This window comes from Diabrotica virgifera, chromosome 3 (assembly GCF_917563875.1).
Source record: "Diabrotica virgifera virgifera chromosome 3, PGI_DIABVI_V3a".
Lineage (NCBI taxonomy): Eukaryota > Metazoa > Arthropoda > Insecta > Coleoptera > Chrysomelidae > Diabrotica > Diabrotica virgifera.
In genome coordinates this window covers 155457333-155479719 of record NC_065445.1, presented here as the reverse complement: position 1 = coordinate 155479719, position 22387 = coordinate 155457333, and the positions used below count along the sequence as shown (strand labels likewise).

At 31.7% G+C, this 22387-nt stretch overlaps 1 protein-coding gene across 1 annotated transcript in view; it reads left to right on the top strand.

Annotated features, from left to right (window-relative positions):
- Positions 1–14950, top strand: part of LOC126882595 (mitoguardin) — a 100429-nt gene extending 85479 nt beyond the window's left edge. The window contains exon 6 of the mRNA XM_050647568.1: positions 14354–14950. Coding sequence (XP_050503525.1) covers positions 14354–14491 — 138 coding nt within the window. The 3' untranslated portion in view covers positions 14492–14950. The remainder of the gene's footprint in view (positions 1–14353) is intronic.
- Positions 14951–22387: the final 7437 nt, after the last annotated feature.

Below are 22387 nucleotides of genomic sequence, written 5' to 3'. Positions count from 1 at the left end.
AGACTTAATTGGTATGGACCCCTTCAGATAATGCCTGAACATAGTATACAAAAAAATGAACTCCGCCCACTAGAAGTCTTCACCTTTTTTGTTAATAACTCCGTTAATATTTATTTTACGGTAAAATGTTACAGGAGTAAAGCTATAGAGAATTCCATTAGCACCAAAAAACAGTGTTTTGTAAAACCAACAGTTTGTAAGATATAAAAAAACATTTGCATCCCTTTTTTCATGATGGCGGCAGAGACTGGTGGCTACCCAGTGTCGGTTAAGGTTAAAAAATAAAACTGTGTTTCCTAAAAAATGCAAACCTAAATCCGATTTTTCAATGGACTATTTGTTAATCTATTACACTAACACTTACTCTTCTACTGTTGGTCTGCACCAGTGCCGGATTAAGAATCTTGAGGCCCCTGGGCAACCAAAGCTATGAGGCCCCTTAAGAAAAAGTTACTTTTTTATGGTTTGAGATTTTTGGTATCTCTAATAATTTTTAAGTTATTTTGAAAAAAAGTATTTTTTTCAAAATTAAAAATTCTACTTAAAACCAATTTGTTTAAAAAATAAGCACTTTGAATAATATATGAAAATTACAGATCTGATCATATAAACAGAGGCGGTTGCCACCCCTTTTTAAGGGGTGAAAATTATTTTATTAAAAATAACCTCATAAATGGACAGAGGGATAAATTTTTAGCAAAAAATATGTTATATCAAGTCATCAAAATAAATCAATGCTTTTCGAGTTATTAAAGAACAAAGATTTTAATTGTTAACTTTATATAACAAATGTTATTTTTAATATTATAATTTTCAACCCCCAGGGTAAAATTTTACTTTCGTTTCTTGGCGTATCCTTCTATCCTCTAACTCCTCACCAATTTGAATGAAAATCGACAGAGGTTCAACGAAATCGGAGGTAATGGTTGTTTTTTACTTTCAGTGACTGCTGATGGAATAAAAATATTGTTATTGCTATTACGGCCTACTAAAATTTTTTCCATTTTTTTATAGCGAAAATTGGTTAAATCCATTGAGTGTATACATCTTTTGTTAACTGGGTAACAATGCATTTAATTTTGAGATTGACTATAAATTATTTTGATTGATTTTTCTTTAATTAGATAATATTGTGACGTCTTATGAAATAATTGTGTCAGATATCTCAATAGATGTTTGACCTTTCCTTAAAGAATAACGCATATTATTTTTATTTTATTTCGGGCATCATTTAAGCCTACAACCATTTATGATGGTGATCGTGCAGTATTATGGGGGGGGGGGCTGGTGAACAACCTTACGGGAGCCTGCGGGATCTTAGTGCCGCCACTCATTCCTCTGACGAAGTAACGCACAACCGTTAATAGCCTGACTTACGCTAATTACACACATACACCGATTTTGGACGGTCGATTTTATATCCGCCTTCCTAATTCCTATAGTGAACCACATGTGAGAATGGGACATTACACACACGCACGACCGTCGATCACCGTTCGGCGTATGTGCAATGTCCTCTTCTCACATGTGGTTCACTATATGAATTTGTAAGGTCGATATAAAAATCGACCGTCCAAAATCGGCGTATGTAATTAGCGTTACAGGGATTGTATATTAGGCCAGGGTAATAAGACAAAAATATACCCTGTTCGTGACACTTCAACATCCAAGGTACTAAAGCGTTTTTTCGACAGGTAATACCTATAAGAACAAATTGTAACTATTTCCTGCGTAGGGTCTGGCGGCCATTTTTAGTTATAAACAATTTAGTGTCAAGAAACGGCCTTTTTTCCTTTTTTTTTTTCAAATCAATAGAAAATATGGTTTTCTAATATAAACGTCTTGGAGAGCATGGAAAAAGCTTTAAAATGGCGTATTACAAAGTTTGATATGCTCATTTATTGTTAATATAATTGCGAAAAAAAGTCGAAATTGCAAAAAAATTAATTTCACAATAACTATTAAAAAAATTATTGTACAGCTTTAAAATTTTTGTCAAATGAGGGTTCTTTGGTGTTTAATAGGTGATAAAAATTTTACAGGTGTGAAATGAAAGGAGCATGAGCTAGACTTTCAAATGCGGGGGGGGGGGGGGCAGACTTACCTCAAATTAAATATATTTTCCAGATTTAGCCATACGACTCACACTTACTCTAAGGATAAAATACACTATATAATCCCAGATACCTACGGTATCAAAAGGATTGATATACAATTCACGACTATTAATCTCACTAGTCGTTCTTTACCATAAAGATTAATCTTTCTACCATCAATGGGTAGGTACACATGGATTATCTAGTAAAATACAAATTTTTATATCTTTATTGTATCGCAAATTTGAAACGTGACTTTTCATGAGATAAGGTTTATACCCAGTGTAATGTATTTGCATTTAAAAATATCATTTTTGTTATTCTTTGAATTGAGAAAAATATTTCAGTTGTTTATGGTTCCACCGGTACCCAAACAAATGCGTCTGTAGATTATTTTTCAGAGAAAGGTGTTTTATTGGATTTTATGGCTTCTTTCAATTCTTTGGATGCGGTTGTCGTGTAATTTAGTGTTGTACTGATGGCTTAAAGTTTAGAGTTAACAGAAAAAAATAATAAATAATAAAAAAATACTTCTAGACTAAATACAATAGGGGGTCCATGGACCCGTTGACCCCCCTGTATCCGCGCCTGAATATAGGTATATAATTTATTCTATAAAAAATAAAAAGTTTATAAGGAAAGATTGATGATACTTTTGCATAATTATTTATTACTAATAAATGAATTTTTTATTTACTTTTTTTAAACCAAGTGGAAAATATAGCTCATGCTCTTTCATTGTGGATTGGTTCTAACAGTGGCGGCTCGTGGCTTTAGGGACAGGGTCGGCAAGGTTTTGTCTCCAAAGGCTTCAATTTCATAGGAGATCTTTGGTTTTTGTTTTTTTTTATTTTTTTTTGTTTTTTTTTTGTTTTTTTCCTATAATTTTTGAAACTATACCTGTTTATAAATTAACTCTAGTCTATGTTGTTTCGAAGTAGCAAAATGGGTTATATAGTATATTGTACAACAAGAGAGAAAAAAGACATATTTCTCACGAGCGCAGAAGTTTGTTGCCACGAGCCGAGGCACGAGGCGAGTGCCGCAAATCAAGCGAGAGAGAAATATGTCATTTTCTCTCGTGCTGTACACTGAACTTTTTCTATGGATGCGTTTTTGTCAAGAGTTCAAACTTCAAAATTAAATAATTTAGGTGCTTTTAGGTATATTATATCCCTAAATTGAAATAAAATACATATATACACATAGGTATTTAATATTCTTAATATTTATATACTTTATTTATTTAAAATTATAATTCACAGTTGGACAGTCTTAGAAGGTAATTTTTGATAAGTTTTGACAAGTTTGAACACATTTTGTTTGACAAAAATAATTGTGTTTGTATTGTGCATGTTACCATGGAAATGGCGATCATATGTATGTAAACCGGCAGTGAACCCGTGAGAAAAAATATTTCTCACTGCAATGGCCGACTTTTCTCACTGCCTGAGAAATTGTTCGTTTTGAATATATGTAAGTAGTGAGAGAAGTTGCACATTGTATAGCATCCATAGAAAAACGTAATTGTAAAATTTATTATTGTTTTGGAGGGATTTTAAAAGTTTTTTTCTATCGACATTTGAGACAAGTTTGACATTCTCTCCTGTTTCATGGTGTTTCGACAATACGTTTTGACTCTTTTGAGAAAAGAGAAATCCCGTTCATTTGAGACAGGATTTCCCACATTTGAGCACAATAATTTATTAATTTCGGGAACAGTTTGTTGTACCTAATGAATTGCAGTATATAAAATTATACATAGTCTGTAACTTATCCCACCTTCCGAAAATATTTGGATCAGAATATAAAACTGTTAATCCATTTTCTTATTTTATTTGATTAAATAATGATGGATAATTTATATAATAGATATTTTGAAAATTCTTTGGCGTAACTTTTAAATTTTGAATAGTCAAAGAAGTCAATGACTTATAACAGTGAGTAAATAATAGTTTTGCCTGGTGCAATTGTTTTAACTTTTGTCCGGAGACCATACAATTCACTGGACATCAAGACAGCCCCGTCATAAATTTGCCTTACCAATTTATTTTTGATATCAAAAAATTGTAATCTGTCCTTTAAATTAAAACACCAAAAATATATTCTGTCTTATGGCTTCTACTCACGTCTGAAAACCTAACAACCTCTCATAAATATTAGACGTAACGCGTATCGAAGAACAATTATTGATACTTGTGAATGACATGTTACCTCTGTAGTTTCGTCTACTTCTACCGAAAAGGATCAAAATGTAACTAGTAATTGATTCTTTCATTCTGTGCTGTTTTAGGTACGCAGCTATATTCTTCGAGTCAGAAAATAAATTAGAAAATTCCAGATCGTATTTGTTAAACAATTTTATTTGTTCTCTATAATTAACTTGATTTAACGAATGCTCCGATACATCCTGTCCCCTAAATGGTAATTCCTAACAACTTAAAAGAATTACAATATCAATAATAATTAAACGACGTAAAACTACTTACCTATTTCATAATTTTATCCCGGGCGCGCTAGCAAGGCAATACGTGGCTACGTACGTGCCTTTCTGCCGTTTGCAGATCACCGCTCGGCAGAGGTACCCGCTGCCGTACTTGCCATTCAAATAAATACGGGGAATGTATAATTGGTTGCCTATCGGCTAATATTTCATAGCTTTTTATTATAAGCAAATCTTCGATCTGGGGACGGCATGCCGAGCCGGGCTTTATAATAAGAATTCACGCAATCGGGTGCGGGTGCATGGCTATAGGATCATTAATTTGAAAAGTCTCTTACGCACAGCGCACAGGGATCACTTAACTAACGTATCGGGATCGAGTTCTTTTAAAAACAATGAATAAAATTTAGTCTGTATTATCTCACATATATATTAATTATTTCACAGAAACGAATATCATCAACTCCGATTAAATTAAATATTTAAAAAATCTATAATGTGTCCATAAATGTGTGGGTCGGCACTGCCGACCCTGCCGACCCTGACGAGCCGCCACTAGGTTCTAACATAATTTTTTTTCTGGGATAAACAATTTGAATAAAATTTTAACAATTGAATGAATCGCTTTGAAATTTTTGTCACATATTAAGCACCAAAGAACCCTCATTTGACAATAATTTCAAAGCTGTACATTTATTTTTACAACAGTTATGCGAAATTATTTTTTTCCACCTACCTCTACCGAAAGTATACTTTTCCGGACCTGATTGTAGGGAGCAAAGTTGTACTTTTCCTCCCTAGGGAGGAAAATATTTTTCCTCCCTAGGGAGGAAAAGTAAAAGTGACGTCATGGTATTTCATTCATGAAATGTAACTTATTGACGCCCTGTACAATATCTATTTTCTATTACGTAAGTTTCTATACATTTTAACGTTTATTTATAAAACACTCTGTATTTTGCAGAATGGTAAAAAACAGTAAATTGTTATTTTGATTTAACAATGTTTACATTATTAATTTGACTTATATTTGACAGTTGACAGTTATATTGTACGTACTTGTTAGTTTTAGTTCTAATAAGTTTTGTTGGTTAGTTACATAAATAAATTAAGTAAAAATGAAAAAATGACTTGTTATTTGAGGAAGGTGGAAAAACCATATGTATAACATGGGAGTAAAGTGCCTTTTCCTCCCTTGAATGATTACTGCCCTCCGCTACGCGTCGGGCAGTAAACTTCATTCTCGGGAGGAAAAGTAGCACTTTCCTCCCTTGTTATACAAATAGCTATTTTTCAATTTTGTCCTTTTTCGCAATTATATTAACCTTTGTAATAATCCTGAGTATATCAAACTTTGAGTATCAATTGAGTGTATCAAACTTTGTAATAATCTATTTTAAAGCTTTTTTCATACTCTCGAAGATGTTTGTACTAAAAACCCATAAGTTTCGCTGTTTTCAATTGATTTGAAAAAAAGGAAAAATGCCGTTTTTTGACACTAAATTGTTTATAAATAAAAATGGCCGCCAGATCCTACGCAGGAAGTAGTTACAATTTGCTCTTATAGGCATTACTTGTCGAAAAAACGCTTCAGTGTCCTTGCTCTTGAAGTGTCATGGAAAAAACCTTAGGTATTACCCTGAACTATATACATTTTATTGAAAATATCTTACCTGGTTTAAATATTGTAGAGATCAAAACAAATTCTTAAATTCCAATATTATACCAAGCACAACAGATAAATACACCAAAGTCTAAAGTCAAAAGTTAAGGTATCTGGTGATCACTTAAAAGTACCCTGGCGCTGCTTTAAAATGAAGAGTTCTAGAGTGCTCTATATATGAAAAAACCGCGGAGTGCTACCATTTAAAGGGGTGCGTTTTTGAGAAATGGGTGAATTAGTCCCTGGGCACAGGTTACATTATGGTGAGTTCTATGCACTTTTGGTACAAACACGTCTACGTAAAAATTGTTCCTGGTTAAATTTACTATCTAAATATAACTTTTTAATGTCAAAGATACTTTTTTTTACAAAAATATATTCAAAAGAAAAAGCACAAAGAAACCCAAAAGAAAGAAATTTTGTTTTTTGTCCCATAACTTTTGTCCACGGGGATATAGGTATAGACATTGCTTCACAGAAAAAAAACTTAGATATTTTTTCTTTAAAATAATGTTTGGTAGAGGTCATTAGGATTTATAGTTTTCGAAATATGATTTTTCAAAGTTCGCCACTCACAGCAATTTTGGGCAATTTTCCTTGTTATTTCGCAAATATTGTTCTGTATTTTTTTCTACGTAACTTTAGGCATTTGCAATGGTACATGTAAGAGGAATAGAAATCAATTACATACCTTTAAAATGTTCTACTGTATAATGTTGTACGACTTCTTTTAAAGAAGTTATCTTTTTCAAGATTTGATACTTTTAACGAGTTTTTATATTTTTTACGATTATTTTTTAAATTTCCCATTATAACTTTTTTTTTCTACATATAGGTTTATATTATATAATAAAAAAGAAAGCTTATTATGTTTACTTTAAACTGGTGTATTACAAAAATTCTAGGATTATTTTTGAATAAGATATGCTTTTTCAAAATGCAATAAGTACTTGCAAGGATTTTTGATTTTAGGATTATTTTTTAAATTTCTCATTATTACTTTTTTATGTGATTGTATGTTATGATTGAATCTTATTTTTTATAGGTAATACTTTGGATCCACTTGACTCGGCCGGGCAAACTTCAATATAAATATGGATTAATTCCAATATTTACTGTCAAAGCTCCTGAACCACAAGTTTTGCTTGAAAAAATAGCATGTAAATGTACCAAAGGATGTACAAAAAACTGCGGTTGTAGGAAGATAGGAATTAGTTGTTCAATATTCTGCAAAGGGTGCATGTGCATGGGTACTAATTGTGGGAACTCTAAGATAACTGAGGTGTCAGAGGAAGATATTGAAGCTAACGAAGAGATGGACTTTAATTTTGAAATTTTTTTAAATGTCAACGTTTAAATAATTTTAACCTAAGTGATGTTTTCTAAGACTAATGTTTATGTAATTTTTGTAAAAGAAATAATTTTAAATAATACAGGTAAAAAATATCAAAGAATCACTCGGTTTCCATTATTTAAAAATAGATGATACACCATTTTAAAGAACAGAAAGTAAGCCCTCTTTATTGAGTAATATATATAGTATATTCATGTACAAGAAAAAAAAGTTATAATGAGAAATTTAAAAAATAATCCGCAAGTCAAAAATCGTTGTAAGTACTTATTACATTTTGAAAAATAATATCTTATTCACAAATAATCCTAGAATTTTTTGTAATACACCATTTTAAAGTAAACAAAATAAGCTTTTTTTATTATATAATATAATATATAACTAAATGTAGAAGAAAAAAAGTTATAATGAGAAATGTCAAAAATAATCGTAAAAAATAATATTTTTTTATATTACGTACCTATTATATAATATGTAATATATTATATAATAATATTATTTTATTTTTATATTATATTATAAAAAGTCGAAAAGTATAAAACCTTGAAAAACCATAATCTCTTTTAAAAAAGTCGTACAACGTTATACAGTAGACCATTTTAAAGGTAATTGATTTTTATTCCTATTACGTGTACCATTGCATATACCTAAAGTTACGTAGAAAAAAGTTACAGAACAATATTTGCGAAATAACAAGGAAAATTGCCCAAAATTGCTGTGAGTGGCGAACTTTGAAAAATCATATTTCGAAAACTATAAATCATAATTACCTCTAATAAACAACATTTTAAAGAAGAAATACGTAGGTTTTTTTTCTGTAAAGCAATGTCTATACCTATATCCTCGTGGACAAAAGTTATGGGACAAAAAACAAAATTTCTTTCTTTTGGGTTTCTTTGTGCTTTTTCTTTTGAATATATTTTTGTAAAAAAAAGTATCATTGACTTAAAAAAGTGATATTTAAATAGGAAATTTAACCAGGAACAATTTGTATGTAGATATGTTTGTACCAAAAGTGCATAGAACTCACCCTAATGTAACCTGTGCAAAGGGACTAATTCACCCATTTCTCAAAAACGCACCCCTTTAAATGGTAGCACTCCGCGGTTTTTTCATATATAGATGTCCATTGACCATATGAAATAATAAAACCCCGTTAACGTTGTAGTTCCTTTTAGTTATCTTATTTTGAATATAATCAATAGCCTAGTAGTCCCCTGCATTAAGAGTCCATATATGATAGGGGTACATTTAGAGGGTAAAATGTTTCTCCCATATGATAATCTGATGCGCTCGAGTAACTGCAAAAATCCCCGCTTGGGCTCCCCTACCATAATAGTAATATTAAAACGATACGATAAACAACACAATATATACAATAACAATCTCACTACATGGAATCAACATAGTCATACGTTCAGACCCGGCGACATCGCATTTCAATTCAATGTGATAAGGTTGAACAGCGACACGCAGTCACTCGTTCATTGTTACTACCGCCAACTGCGGTAACGGTCCCGGTAAGACGCCACGTCAATACTGAGGCGCCTGCCTAGGTAAAGTACCAGCTCAAAGAACGCCGCATCTCTGCCATTGAGCTATTGCTAATTCAATACGTTAGCAACAACTGATTTTATGCAAGCAAGCAAGCAATTTGATTCAACCCGACCTGTGGGAAATGTTCACCCTTTCGAAAAGGAACATTCGGGTGTAACAATTCATTGGGGCGAGGTGTTTTGGCCGGAGTAAAAACAGGGATCACCCCACCTCACTCCAATGCCCCAGGCCATCCCTTTCCCCCCTATAGCACGCTGATGCGCGATAGGGGCACAACTATCAGCCAAATGCTCTTCACAATGGAACCCTGGGTAATAAGATTCCAATGTGGTACCCTAATCGAATGCAAAACTAGGCCAGCGTTAAGCGCTCTAAGCCTTTTGTCCTCTAATTACTTATCCGCGGAAACTAAAATTGCTTGCTTGAGCCCCAAGCCATACTGATTTTATGATTCTCCTGGCTCGTCTTAAATATGCTCTCGATGCCACTTCTCCTTCAGTTTCGCCCACGGTGTTATGAAGAGGGGATGCACCAACACGGATACTTCTACGGTCGTCTCTTGTCGACCGGGCCCATCGCCCGCTGTGGTATAATATCATTACAGTCTGGCGAGTATACTACAAAGACAAAGATCCGAATATTCCAGTCAAATGTCACGTCTGTTCTACTCTACGGATGTGAATACCAGTTAAAATCGTTGCGAGAAGAGACAAATACGATGTTGATTTTTTTGCATCGTTTTTATCGGTTATATTACACTACTATACTTCGTCTAATTTACTAACCGTAGCACGTCATCCGCGTCATAGCCTGTGACGCCACATGGTACCAACACGAAATATTTAGGCGGTAGGTGTGTTCTTTTTTAGAATCATTTTGCCTAGTACACTGGAATTACAGCCACTAGACATATTTTATTATATACGCGTAGAAATAATATTTGACGATTTATATTAATGTTAACCTAAAGAAGTACACAATAATGTTTCATTTAATTTGTATAAATGGATTATAAAGCGTTTTTATGAAGCAGATTTGTTCGGAACACACTGTAACTGTAATCGAACGAAAGTGACATTTTTGAATAAATTGGTAACTTTTATTTTACTGTTGCGGTGATGACACTTCATATTTGTTTATATTTTTTACTATAAGTATCTGTTTTATTATATTTACTGTTTTTATTATTTACTTTATTATAAAAAGATCCTCTACTATAAAAATATAAATTTCACCTAATTTTATCACGACTTGGGATAATCGAGGTATCTGACAACTTTTTTAGTTGATATTGTAGACATATACAAAGAAACCTACCGGCTTCATGCCAAGAGTTCGGAGCCGTTTTTTAATTATTAACAATGCTAATGCAGTGCAAAAACGCTTGCACTTGTTCTCCATTTCTTAAGTTTTTACGTATTCACATTGAATATTAATTTGTTTTGTTGTACAATCCACGTTTACAATAATTATGTGATATATTTGATTTTAAAATGGATTCAGGATTTTTTTATACTTTGGCAACTATGTCAACTTAGATCTCTGGGGTAGATAATGACGTGCAACGGTAAGTAAATTAGATGGACTGTATGTATTTATCATGACTGATAATGCCGAAGATCAGGTTGAGATCAGAGATGTAAGAATATGGAAAAAACATTTTTTGGAAAAGATTTTACAAAGGGAACAGAGCAAGAAGAAAGAAAGATACTACAATGTTGTGATCAAAAGCATGTATAATAACTTAATGGCTGATGTACAAAATGCGGACTTGTCTGCCAAGAAAACACTAAAACTATTTAAAATTGTTGAAGTTGGCGACATAAAAAAGTTGGCTTCTAGAATTGAACCCATCAAATATTATGTACTTGCTAAAGACATTTGTGACATAATTGAAGCAACCCACGTAGCTATTGGTCATGGAGGTTGGGATATGTTGAAGATTGAAACCTCCAGAAAATACGCAAATATAACAATTGATATGTTCAATAATTTTATATCAATGGGTGAACACTGCCAAAGGAAGACGGGTAGAGCGAAGAAGGGTCTTGTATCGAAACCTATATTGCATTCAGAAATGAATAATCGCTGTTAGATAGATTTGATCGATATAGTCCAGAGTAATAGGGTTTTTTCCATGACACTTCAACAGCCAGGGTACTGAAGCGTTTTTTCGACAGGTTTTCGACATACCTATAAGAACAAATTGACACTACTTCCTGCGTAGGATCTGGCGGCCATTTTTGTTTGTAAACAATTTAGTGCCAAAAACGGCCTTTCTTCCTTTTTTTACAAATTAATGGAAAACAGTAAGACTCATGGTTTTCTTAGTACAAACATCTTCGAGATAATGGAAAAAGTTTCGAAATGGCCTATTACAAAGTTTAATACACTCATTTATTGTTAATATAATTGCGAAAAAAGGTCCAAAGTTCAAAAAAATTAACTCCGCAATAACTATTGTAAAAATAAGTATAGAGCCTTGAAATTTTTGTCAAATAAGAATTCTTTGGTGCTTAATATGTGACAAAAATTTCAAAGCGATTCTTTCAATTGTTCAAGAGCGTGTTTCTCCTAGTTTTAACACAGTCCTTAGTTTAAACACATTCAGTGTTTATCCCAGAGAGCTTTTTTTTGCAAAAACATAAGTCAGAAAAAAATAATGCAAGAACCATTCTACAGGTGTCAAATGAAAGAGCATGAGTTAAACTTTCAAATTGGTTTAAAAAAAGTGAATAAAAATGCATTTATTAGTAATAACTAATTATGCAAAAGTATGTTCACATTTTTCCTTATAAACTTTTTATTTTTGTATTTATTAAATTATATATATTTGTTGCAATTTTTCATCAATTATCAATAAAATAACATTACTTGGTAGTTATGCACCTAAAAAACGGTAAAAAAATATATATTTTTGAAAGAAGTTATTCAAAAAGTTTAAAAGATTCAAAAAAAGAAAAATTGACGATACTTTTGCGTAATTATTTATTGCTAATAAATGCATTTTTTATTAACTTTTTTTAAACCAATTTGAAAGTTTAGTTCATGCTCTTTCATTTGACACCTGTGGAATGGTTCTAACATTATTTTTTCTGACATGTTATTACAAAAAAAAAAAATGCTCTCTGGGATAAACAATTTGAATAAAATTTAAACAATTGAATAAATCGCTTTGAAATTTTTGTCACATATTAAGCACCAAAGAACCCTCATTTGACAAAAATTTCAAAGCTCTATACTTATTTTTACAATAGTTATTGCAAAATTATTTTTTTTGAAATTTCGACCTTTTTTCGCAATTATATTAACAATAAATGAGTGTATTAAACTTTGTAATACGCCATTTTAAAGCTTTTTCCATGCTCTCGAAGATGTCTGTACTAAGAAAACCATGTCTTGCTATTTTCCACTAATTTGAAAAAAAAGGGAGAAAGGCCGTTTTTTGACACTAAATTGTTTATAAATAAAAATGGCCACCAGATCCTACGCAGTAAATAGTTACAATTTGTTCTTATGGTACTACCTGTCGAAAAAACGCTTCAGTACCCTAGCTGTTGAAGTGTCACGAACAGGGTATATTTTTGTCTTATTACCCTGGTCTAATATGCAATCACAAGAAGATTATGGCTACAAGTTTATTATGGTTTATCAAGACCATTTAACAAAATTTGTTTTGTCGAGACCATTACAAAGCAAGAGGGCGGAAGAAGTTGCTTATCAATTAACGAATATATTCTTCACTTTTGGCGCACCATGCATTTTACATTCCTATAATGACCGAGAGTTCGGTAATGCGGTTATAATAAATGAGGTAGTGTCATACTGGCCTGAGGTAAAATTAGTTCATGGAAAACCAAGGCACAGCCAAAGTCAAGGTTCAGTCAAGCGAGCTCACCAAGGCATCGGGAAAATGTTAGCAGCCTGGATGCAAGACACTAACACAACTTAGTCAAAAGGACTTGCGTTTTTTACGTTTATCATCTTGTCCAATATTTTACGTTTTAGACAAATTATTTGCAAACAGTCGGGGTAGCAAATTATTCACCGAGTTTTAATTGGGATCTGGAAATTACTGAAAAGTTTAGTAAAAACTAGTTTTGACTGAAATATGTTAGTCTTAACTAGAATTAACTGAAAATATTTGATAATTTTAGTTTTCACTAGTTAAAACTAGAATTGTCTAAAGCCCATAGTTAAAACTAGTTTTTCGTAGTAAATTCGGGTTTTAACTGAAATCCGGGTTTTTACGGTAATACAGTGCGCTGGAATAAGTGTCATCCCCCTTATTAACTTATTTATTTTTAGCACATAAGCAAAACGCTCAGACCGGTCGATTTTTAAAAATCATAGTATATTTTAGCATCCATGTTTCGAACTTTACGCGATCCCTCTTCAGGTGACAGGCACAACTTTGATTTTTTTAAATGGGAAAGTACATCATGTGACACCTCATTTAAAAGGTTTTGAAATATTGATTACAAGAATGTATAATACTTTAATCCTTTTTAAGGGCGTAGGCGCAAAATTTCGTTGAAATTATTTTTAAACGCATTTATTTTTTCGAATCCTGAGAAAACTAATAAATATTTTTGAAAAATTTAAACGCAGAATGAAAGATTACATTATTACCGAGAGCTGAAAGTCCTTAGAATAAACAAAAATGTTCTTTTGAATGATATATTTGAAATTAAAAATCAGACTAAATTTTCTCTTTTTTTCACCCCTGTGACTTATTAAAATAATCATTATAGAAGTTCTCAGGGACTTTGGACCCTCGATAACACTGTAATATTTCATTCTGCGTTTAAATTTTTCGATAATTCGAACGAAATTTTGCGCCTACGCTCTTAAAAATGATTAAAAGTATTATACATTTTTGTAATCAGTATCTCAAAAGCTATTAAATGAGGTGTCACATGATGTACTTTTCCATTTAAAAAAGTCAAAGTTATGCCTGTCACCTCAAGAGGGACCTCGTAAAGTTCGAAACATTGATGCTATAATATGCTATGATTATTTTAAAAATCGACATGTCTGAGCGTTTTGCTTATGTGCTAAAAATAAATAAGTTAATAAAGGGGCGGTAACACTTATTCCAGCGCACTGTATAATATATCAAAGGTAAAGTTCATTGGGTACGCAGCTGAATGTTGGGTACTTTATCTTTGACATTTATATTAATTAGACAGCTGCTGTGATCATCCTTCAGTTATATACATAACTATATTTTATTTTTGCAGGTTATCGATTTTTTAGTAGATATTTTCAATTTCCACAAATGTAAATATACCTCAGTAGAAGATTTGTCAAAAGATGTCTTTGTTCATCTCAGAATAAGAGTTGAAAACGTCTGTCAGCGGTTAAGTGTCCAGTCCTAAGAGCAGAACTCTTAGACGGGAAGAAAAAATATAATACTACAGAATTATAGATTCGTGCATGTAAAACTTTAACAGATTCATTTGTATCTCGATTTATTTTGAAACGAGAAAGAAAATGTTACTTTTAATATACACTTTCGATATTAATTATAGGCACCCTTACAGATATCACCAAGGCTTTTCTAATCTCACTACGATTAAGTAACTACCCAGAATTTTAATCCCCGTATTTCAAAATACGTAGGCGTGCATAATTTTCAAACGATAAACTAAAAGTCAAACAATTTAAGGAACCGAAGCTTTTCACCTCGCAATTTTTATAGAATGGATCGATTCGCTTGAAAATTTGAGAATAAGTAGTGGATAGTCCAAGGATCAAAATCTATATGATGCCGAAAGGCGCTTTTACTATGGGGGTGGTTGTCACCTCATCTCTGGAGTGGAAATTTTTTATTATATTTTGACCGCAAAAGTTAATAAAAACATTCATTCTAAGCAAAAAATTTTCTATGCATTTTTTTGATAAAATTAATATTTTTCGATTTATTCGCTATCGAAAGTGTTAGTTTAATATCGAAATAATCAATTGTTTTTCGATATACTCATTTACGATTCACTCAATTTTTGCCGTAGAAAAAATTTTCTACTTTCTTGGGAATTTAATAACCTACAATTTCATATTTAAACATTTTTTCGTATCTATGATGATAATCTTTCTATTCTGAAGAAAATGGTATTTTTTACCAAACTACAAAAATTCCTTATTCGCTTTTAGCTCAAGTTTTTAAAAACTAATCATTCTAGGCCAGTCCAACTTCTAGAATCTATTAATAATACATAAATAAGGAAGAATAAATAATAAACTATTTTTAATGAGAAATAAGCCACAAAATACTACTTAGTAGTATTTTGTATTTTGACAACGAAACCCGATTTGGGCTTCGAAACTTTAATAAAATCATTTTTTGGTAAAATTGTGGCTTATCTCCCATTAAAAATAGTTTATTATAAAAATGCCACAAGGAAATAGCTTCAGAACAACATGAAGAATAAATAAGGCCACTGACTAAAAACACCGCTAACTTACATTATATATTATGCTTCCAATTGGATTTCTCCTTATTTTTCAAAAAATATATTGATCTTTTAACCGTAACTTTTTTATTTTATATCTTAGAAAGTTTGGTTTTAAATAATTTTGTAGGTTTTTGTAAGATCTATAAGCCTATTAATATTAAATATTTTTAAAATCCTCAGTCGCAAAAAGAGGTGACTTTGAAAGAGTTGGTAAATGTGGTTTTTGCATGTTATTACGAGCTTTAATCAATTTTTGCCGTAGAAAAATTTTTTGCAAACCAATTTTTTGGGAAATAAATAAGCTACAATTTCATATTGAAACATTTTTTCGTATCTCTGATGCTAATCTTTCTATTCTGAAGAAAAGGCCATTTTTTTCCAAACTACAAAAATTCGTTATTCGATTTGAACTCCATTTTTTTAAACTATTCATTCTAAGCTGGTCAAACTTCTAGAACCTATTAATAATACATAAATAAAGAAGACCAAATATGGTCAATGACCAATTTTAATTAGGGTGGTGCTTAGGAGGTTGCTTCCGATCACTTTTTCGCTGAAAAAAATAGAGACTGTTCTTTTCATTATAAGTCATTTAATTTTTGAGCTATAGACTTTTTTATTTCTGGAGATAGATATTTTTAAATACTTTAAATTAGTTTCAACAAGTTATCCTCGAAAAATGCATAGTTTTCCCGTCTTTTGACTTTGAAACTACAATATTTAGCATTTGAAAAAGAAGAGCTAATATATAATAAAGGATAGCTCGATTAATATTGGTCTTCAAGAAGATTAAAAAAAACGGTTTTGTTTATTTTTTCAAAAGGTACATTTTTGTTAAGTAAAGTTGTTTTAATAAAACGAAAACTCTTTGAGTTATTAGCAGAAGCCTGATTAAAAACATTGATTTTTCGATATAAAACTAACATTTTCGATAGCGAATAAATCGAAAAGTATTAATTTTATCAAAAAAATGTATAGAACGTTTTTTGCTTAGAATTAATGTTTTTACCAACTTTTACGGCCAAAATATAATTAAAAATTTCCTCCCCCGAGATAGTGTGGCAACCACCTCCATGGTAAAAGCGCCTTTCGGCATCATATAGATTTTGATCCTTGGACTATCCACTACTTATTCTCAAATTTTCAAGCAAATCGATTCATTCTGTAAAAATTGCGAGGCTTTGTCATATTTTAAGCTTCATTACTTGAACTAATTAGAAATGCACGTCATAGATTTAATGACATCATAGCACTGGTACAAACTTGACGACAAACAAATTTAACAAATTTTTCCTCATATATTAGTTTTTTCGCTACTGTCAAGTTTAACAGGAAAGCGCTGTTGCCAAATAAAAAACATATCAAAGCAGCTACCGGCTACAGTGTTTCTCTTTGTCTTTAAGAGTGTGAAACAAAGATAATTATTTGTCAAAGATCTTATACACATATATTTGGCCAACTCCGAAAAATAGCGTAACGCGGAGCAGTTCTGTGCGCTTATTCTTGATTGAATCGAGAGAAAATTTTACTCCCCACTACGCTAACTCACTTTTCTACTCCTTCATAATTTCTCTGGATTTTAAAAAGCTGTATTCTTGAATCGGGGGAGTAGAAAGGAATGAGAGAAACTGCGAACAGTGTTACCGGATTGTTGTTGAAAATTTGAACCAATCACAAAAGTTAAATATTGGCAAATGACATGATACCGTCAACTGTCACTGTCAACCTGCAGCGGGATTACGAACACTCGATGCGAGATCGCAAAACGAACCGTAGGCAAACTCGATGCGAATACGCATCGAAGCCAAAAAGTGATTACGAACTGAGTTCGAGTAGACTGTCAGAAAATCATCGGCAATTTTCGTATTTTTGAACCTACGGGATAATATTTCGAACAAATGGAATGATGTGCACGTTTATATGTCAAGGAATTTCTCTCATTAACCTCAATAATTATTACAATAGAATATAAAATAAAGTTTTTATTACATATTTAATTGTTATAAACGTTTATTTTATATTCTAAGGATGATACAGTGAACGTGTACCTAGATATATAAATATATGATTTTCGAACTTTAGTAGAATTTGAGATTAATTATGATTTTTTACCGTTATTAAAGATTAAATGGCCAGGGAAAGATGGGAGACGTTATATAAAAATATTACTAAGGTCGTAATGGTCACTGCTAACTACCTATTCACTTCATCGAATTCTGTCTCAGAGCTTTCCTTCACATATTTTTAAAATAGGAATAAGTATGTATTAGAGAACTTCTGTCCGTGTAATGAGTGTAATAACACCTCACTGGGAGATTTAAACAATATATTTTTTTAATGTTCAAAACATGAGAATTATTATCAAAACCGTATAATCTAAATATCGTTTGATTAACGATTTACATTATTTTTAAATTGAAAAAATCAAAGTATGAAGTAAGTAGGTTATGTCATTATGTATTCGCTTTTCTTAATTTTTATACTTGGACCGGCAAGAGAGAAAGCGTTATAGGAGATCAACGATCTATCAGAGCGAGATAGATAGTTCGAGTTGGCAACTCGACAGGGTCGTAGGTATCGAGCAGACGAGCCGTTAAATACCGCTATGAATTCCACGATTTTATTGGTTAAAACTACCCACGTGATATCTGTGTTCGTATTGGTCAGAGTGACAATTAGCTGTTAGACATCATTATGTGATGGAATTTTTATTTTGATGTAAATAAATATTTATTACTGATAATTTGTATAAGCAAAATTATTGTACTGCACCTACAGTGACTCACAGCCTCAATTCTGAAATGATACAGTCGCTACTCAGTAAAACTGTAGCTTGTGTCAGTGATTCAACATTAGAAAAAAATTACATACTAAAAGTAAGTTACTAACTATAAGTCCTCTAAAATAGCATAAGCTATGTTTTGGGTTTCAGATATACCATATACTTAAATAACAATAATCCTTTAATTATTTTGTGTATGATTTTGATATCAGCTAAAATTAATAAAGAAAACAAAACTCCTTGTTGTTTATTTCTTTGGCTAATAGATTTAGTTCTTGCAGTTCAGCTATGTCGATTATTATTTTGTAATATCCGTCTAATTGTTTCAGGGTTACATCTTTTTCCAAACTGTCTTTTCACCTCATCTCTCAATTTTGGTGCACTTTTTTGGGATTATTTGCTATTTCTCTGAGAATACATCTTATTGTTCGTCCGCTATAACTTTTCCCATGTGTCACGATTAAAGTCACAAAGTTATTAAATATCACTATTAAAGCAAATTAAGTCACAACATTAAGTGAAACGAATGTCGATGTGTATATACATTTTGTATACTGTATACTATATACTACACACATCGGCGTACGTTTCACTTTATGTTTTGACTTAATTTGTTTGAAAATAGATCGTGACACATGGGAAAAGTTGTAGCGGACGAACTATAGCTATTAGGACTTTGGAGACGGCTGCTCTGAAAAGTTCGTTTGATGTACATCCGTACAGCGTATAGCATCTCCCTATGCTTCATTTTCCTTGAATCTTTCCCTGCATAATGAGTTGGAGCAAGTTGTTTTGGCCCATACATGGCAACATTTTTCATACGAATTTCTAGTTACATACAACCTATCTTTTCATGTTGTAAGGCCAAACCCAGTTATACCAGGAAATTGGCTCTGGCCATAGCATTATTCTCTACATATAAAAACTTAAGAAAGTGTGTCCTTTTAGGTGACACAACAGATCGAACACAACAAGCCATGTGTATCTTTTTCGGTACACAGTGTTGAGGACAGTGTGTATCTAAAAGGATACACTGGCGCTGGGAGTGTTAATTATTGCATATTTGAAACCCAAAACATAGCTTATGCTATTTTAGAAGACTCATACTAACTTACCTACTTTCAGTATGTAAGTTTTTTCTAATAAATATTGAGCCACTGACACAAGCTAGCTTTATTGAGTAGCGACTGCATCATTTAAGCTGTGAGCCCCTGTATATGTTTATCAGTCGTGGCCTAGCTACACATTAAAATTGTTTCGTTAATCATTCCCTGGTTTGCTTTCTTCAGCGTGCACACTGATTTTTGTACCGCAGCTTTTGTAGCCAATAGTTACTCTTGTTTGTTTTCTAGATTTTTCCTAATCAGGACTTGATTTCTGTTTGGTTAGTTACTGTCTCCCTTCTACAATAGAGAGAGAGTTTGGGGCTTATTATTCGTTAAAGTGTTGAATGCTTGTGGGTTTTGATATAATATGTACATACTACCACAACTGTCAATACAAAATTTGATCAAACTAAACTGATAGTGTGACCACTAGATTTTTATAATTTGAACAAACTGCAGTTGTGACCTCACTTCCTGAGTTTGCTCAAACTGTTTGATCAAATTATTTGATAGTGAAACCACGACTTTAAGGATTTAAGTAACATCAATTTAATTTGCAATAAAAAAGATCATGAAGATTTGACGATGCTTGTAAATACATACACTCGATTTAGATAATTTAACTGACAGCAATGTTTAGATTGTCTTGTCAAATATACCTACATGCAACAAAAAATATAATCAAAATTTGCATAAAAAAATTGAAGTGTTTTAAAAGTTTCAATATGTAAAAACATTGAACCACAGAAACGGTTTTTCTCCACAAAGAAACAAAAATCGTAGCAACATATTAATAAGTGATACGTTTAAAAAACCAAATGTAAATGAAATATGAAATTTCAGACATTTTAAAAGGACACAAGACACAACATGCCCTATATTTCACAAAATGCCTAAGAAAATCATAATTATATAATATAACATATAATTTCCCCTAAATTACTTTTTCCCCATATCCAGTATATTTACTTTTATGTAAATTATCTGTTTTTAATTTTCATGCATTTATAATTTAATTTATAAGATCTATTCTAGTGCTGCTGTGTTTGTATTGAACAACTGAAATAAATTAAAATAATATTACTATACAATAATTGTTTATATTTTTTATGAGATAAAAGAAATATTTTAAGAGACTAGGTACAGTCTAGAAAGAAGACTAGTAGAAACGAATAAATAGTGTTTTTTTAATCAATACTGTTTTTCAATATTGACTTTCTACCACACTTTTATTTCTATCACAAAAATTGTCAATTGTAAGATAAACAAGAAATATTTATCATTTATCCGTTATCCTCGGTCAGCAGACTTGGTTTCTTGAAACGACACTTTGCATAAAATATTGGTATTTAAATATCCCGCTCTGTCATTCTTAATCATTTGACCAATCCGAACACAGATATCACGTGGGTAGTTCTAACCAATAAAATCTTGGAATTCATAGCGGTTATTAACGCTTCGTATCGAGCAGTGCCTTCGAGTTGACTCGCATCGACAACGTAGGGAAAGAGGTTTTGTAATCACTCCCTACGGTAAACATGGCGGATACGATGCGTATCGAGTGTACGTAATCCGGGTCCTGATCATTTGTTTTTGTTTACATTACAAGATTTTTCCATTTTTCGACTTCGACAAACAAAAAAGAAACAGTTTTTCTGTAGAGTATCTGAGTATTTTCCTAAAAGATCTCTTGGCTAGTCTAGTTGTTTTGATTGTGGCTTTCAATTTCTTTGCATATACATGCTGTGATAGTAGTATTATTGTTTACCAGTTTTATTTCTTTGTTGAAGTTTCTTAAACTCAACATTAAACTGTGTTTAAGCTTAAGCCAGCCTTTATTTCCTCTTTCTGTATGTACACAACGTTGACAAAGATTTTTCGTGTTCTCACTAAAGTTACATGTTTTGTTTGTTATTCAGTGTCTCTATTGGTTGTTTTTTTAAATAGGTATATATAAAACTATACCTACCTAACTTTGTAGAATAAATAAGTAACCAACAAATTAAATTCATATTTTTTTAATCTATTTTATTTAAAATCATTTTGTTATATAGCAGGATAAAATAATACAAAAGATGATTTTAATAGCACAAAAAATATGATTATAACTTGGCCACATGAAATACTATGCACTATGTTAAAACAAAAAAATGAGAGATCATACACTTTTGTATGTATAAAAAAGAATTTTATGAGGGCTGGAATATCTGTACACCCACTTACATATTGTCGCCTCAAAGCAACAGTAGGATGTCATATCCTACTGTTGCATGATTGCACCGTATATGCGTATATACACACACACATCACATCGGTCCAATATCACTTAACTGGTTGATCGGTGCACTAGTGCAACAGTAGGATATGACATATCCTACTGTTGCTTTGAGGCGACGATATTTATTTATCGATAATAAAATTATATGTTGATTATAACTAATCAGCATGTATGAGAAGTCTGATATCAATATGTGCTCGCTATCCTCTTGTTCTCCAGTCAACATTTATACTTTGGAATTTCTTCTCAAAAAATGATTTTTTTGTATAAAATTGTGTAGGGGGCTAATTTTTCTACTTTAACAATATGCACATCATTCCATTTCATTGTTTCCCCGCTGTTATGTTTGGTGTAGTTAGCTGTGTTTTTAACTAAAGCTTTAATATCCATGAAACCTCAAAATTCAATAGTAATATAGGGTTTTCCAGTTTTATTTGCCAAATTTAATATAGGTGTTAGTTGTGAAGGCACATACAGTGGTCCTACTTTCAGAGCATTTTATTTTTCACATTCTATAAGAGCATGCATTGTATCGCCCTAGTTTTGGATGTGTATTTAAGACAATGTATGATTAAAGAGCCCATATAAATTTATTTTTATTTTGCCCAGTGCAATTATCTGAGTAAAAATGACGTTTTTGAGCCCAATGCCGA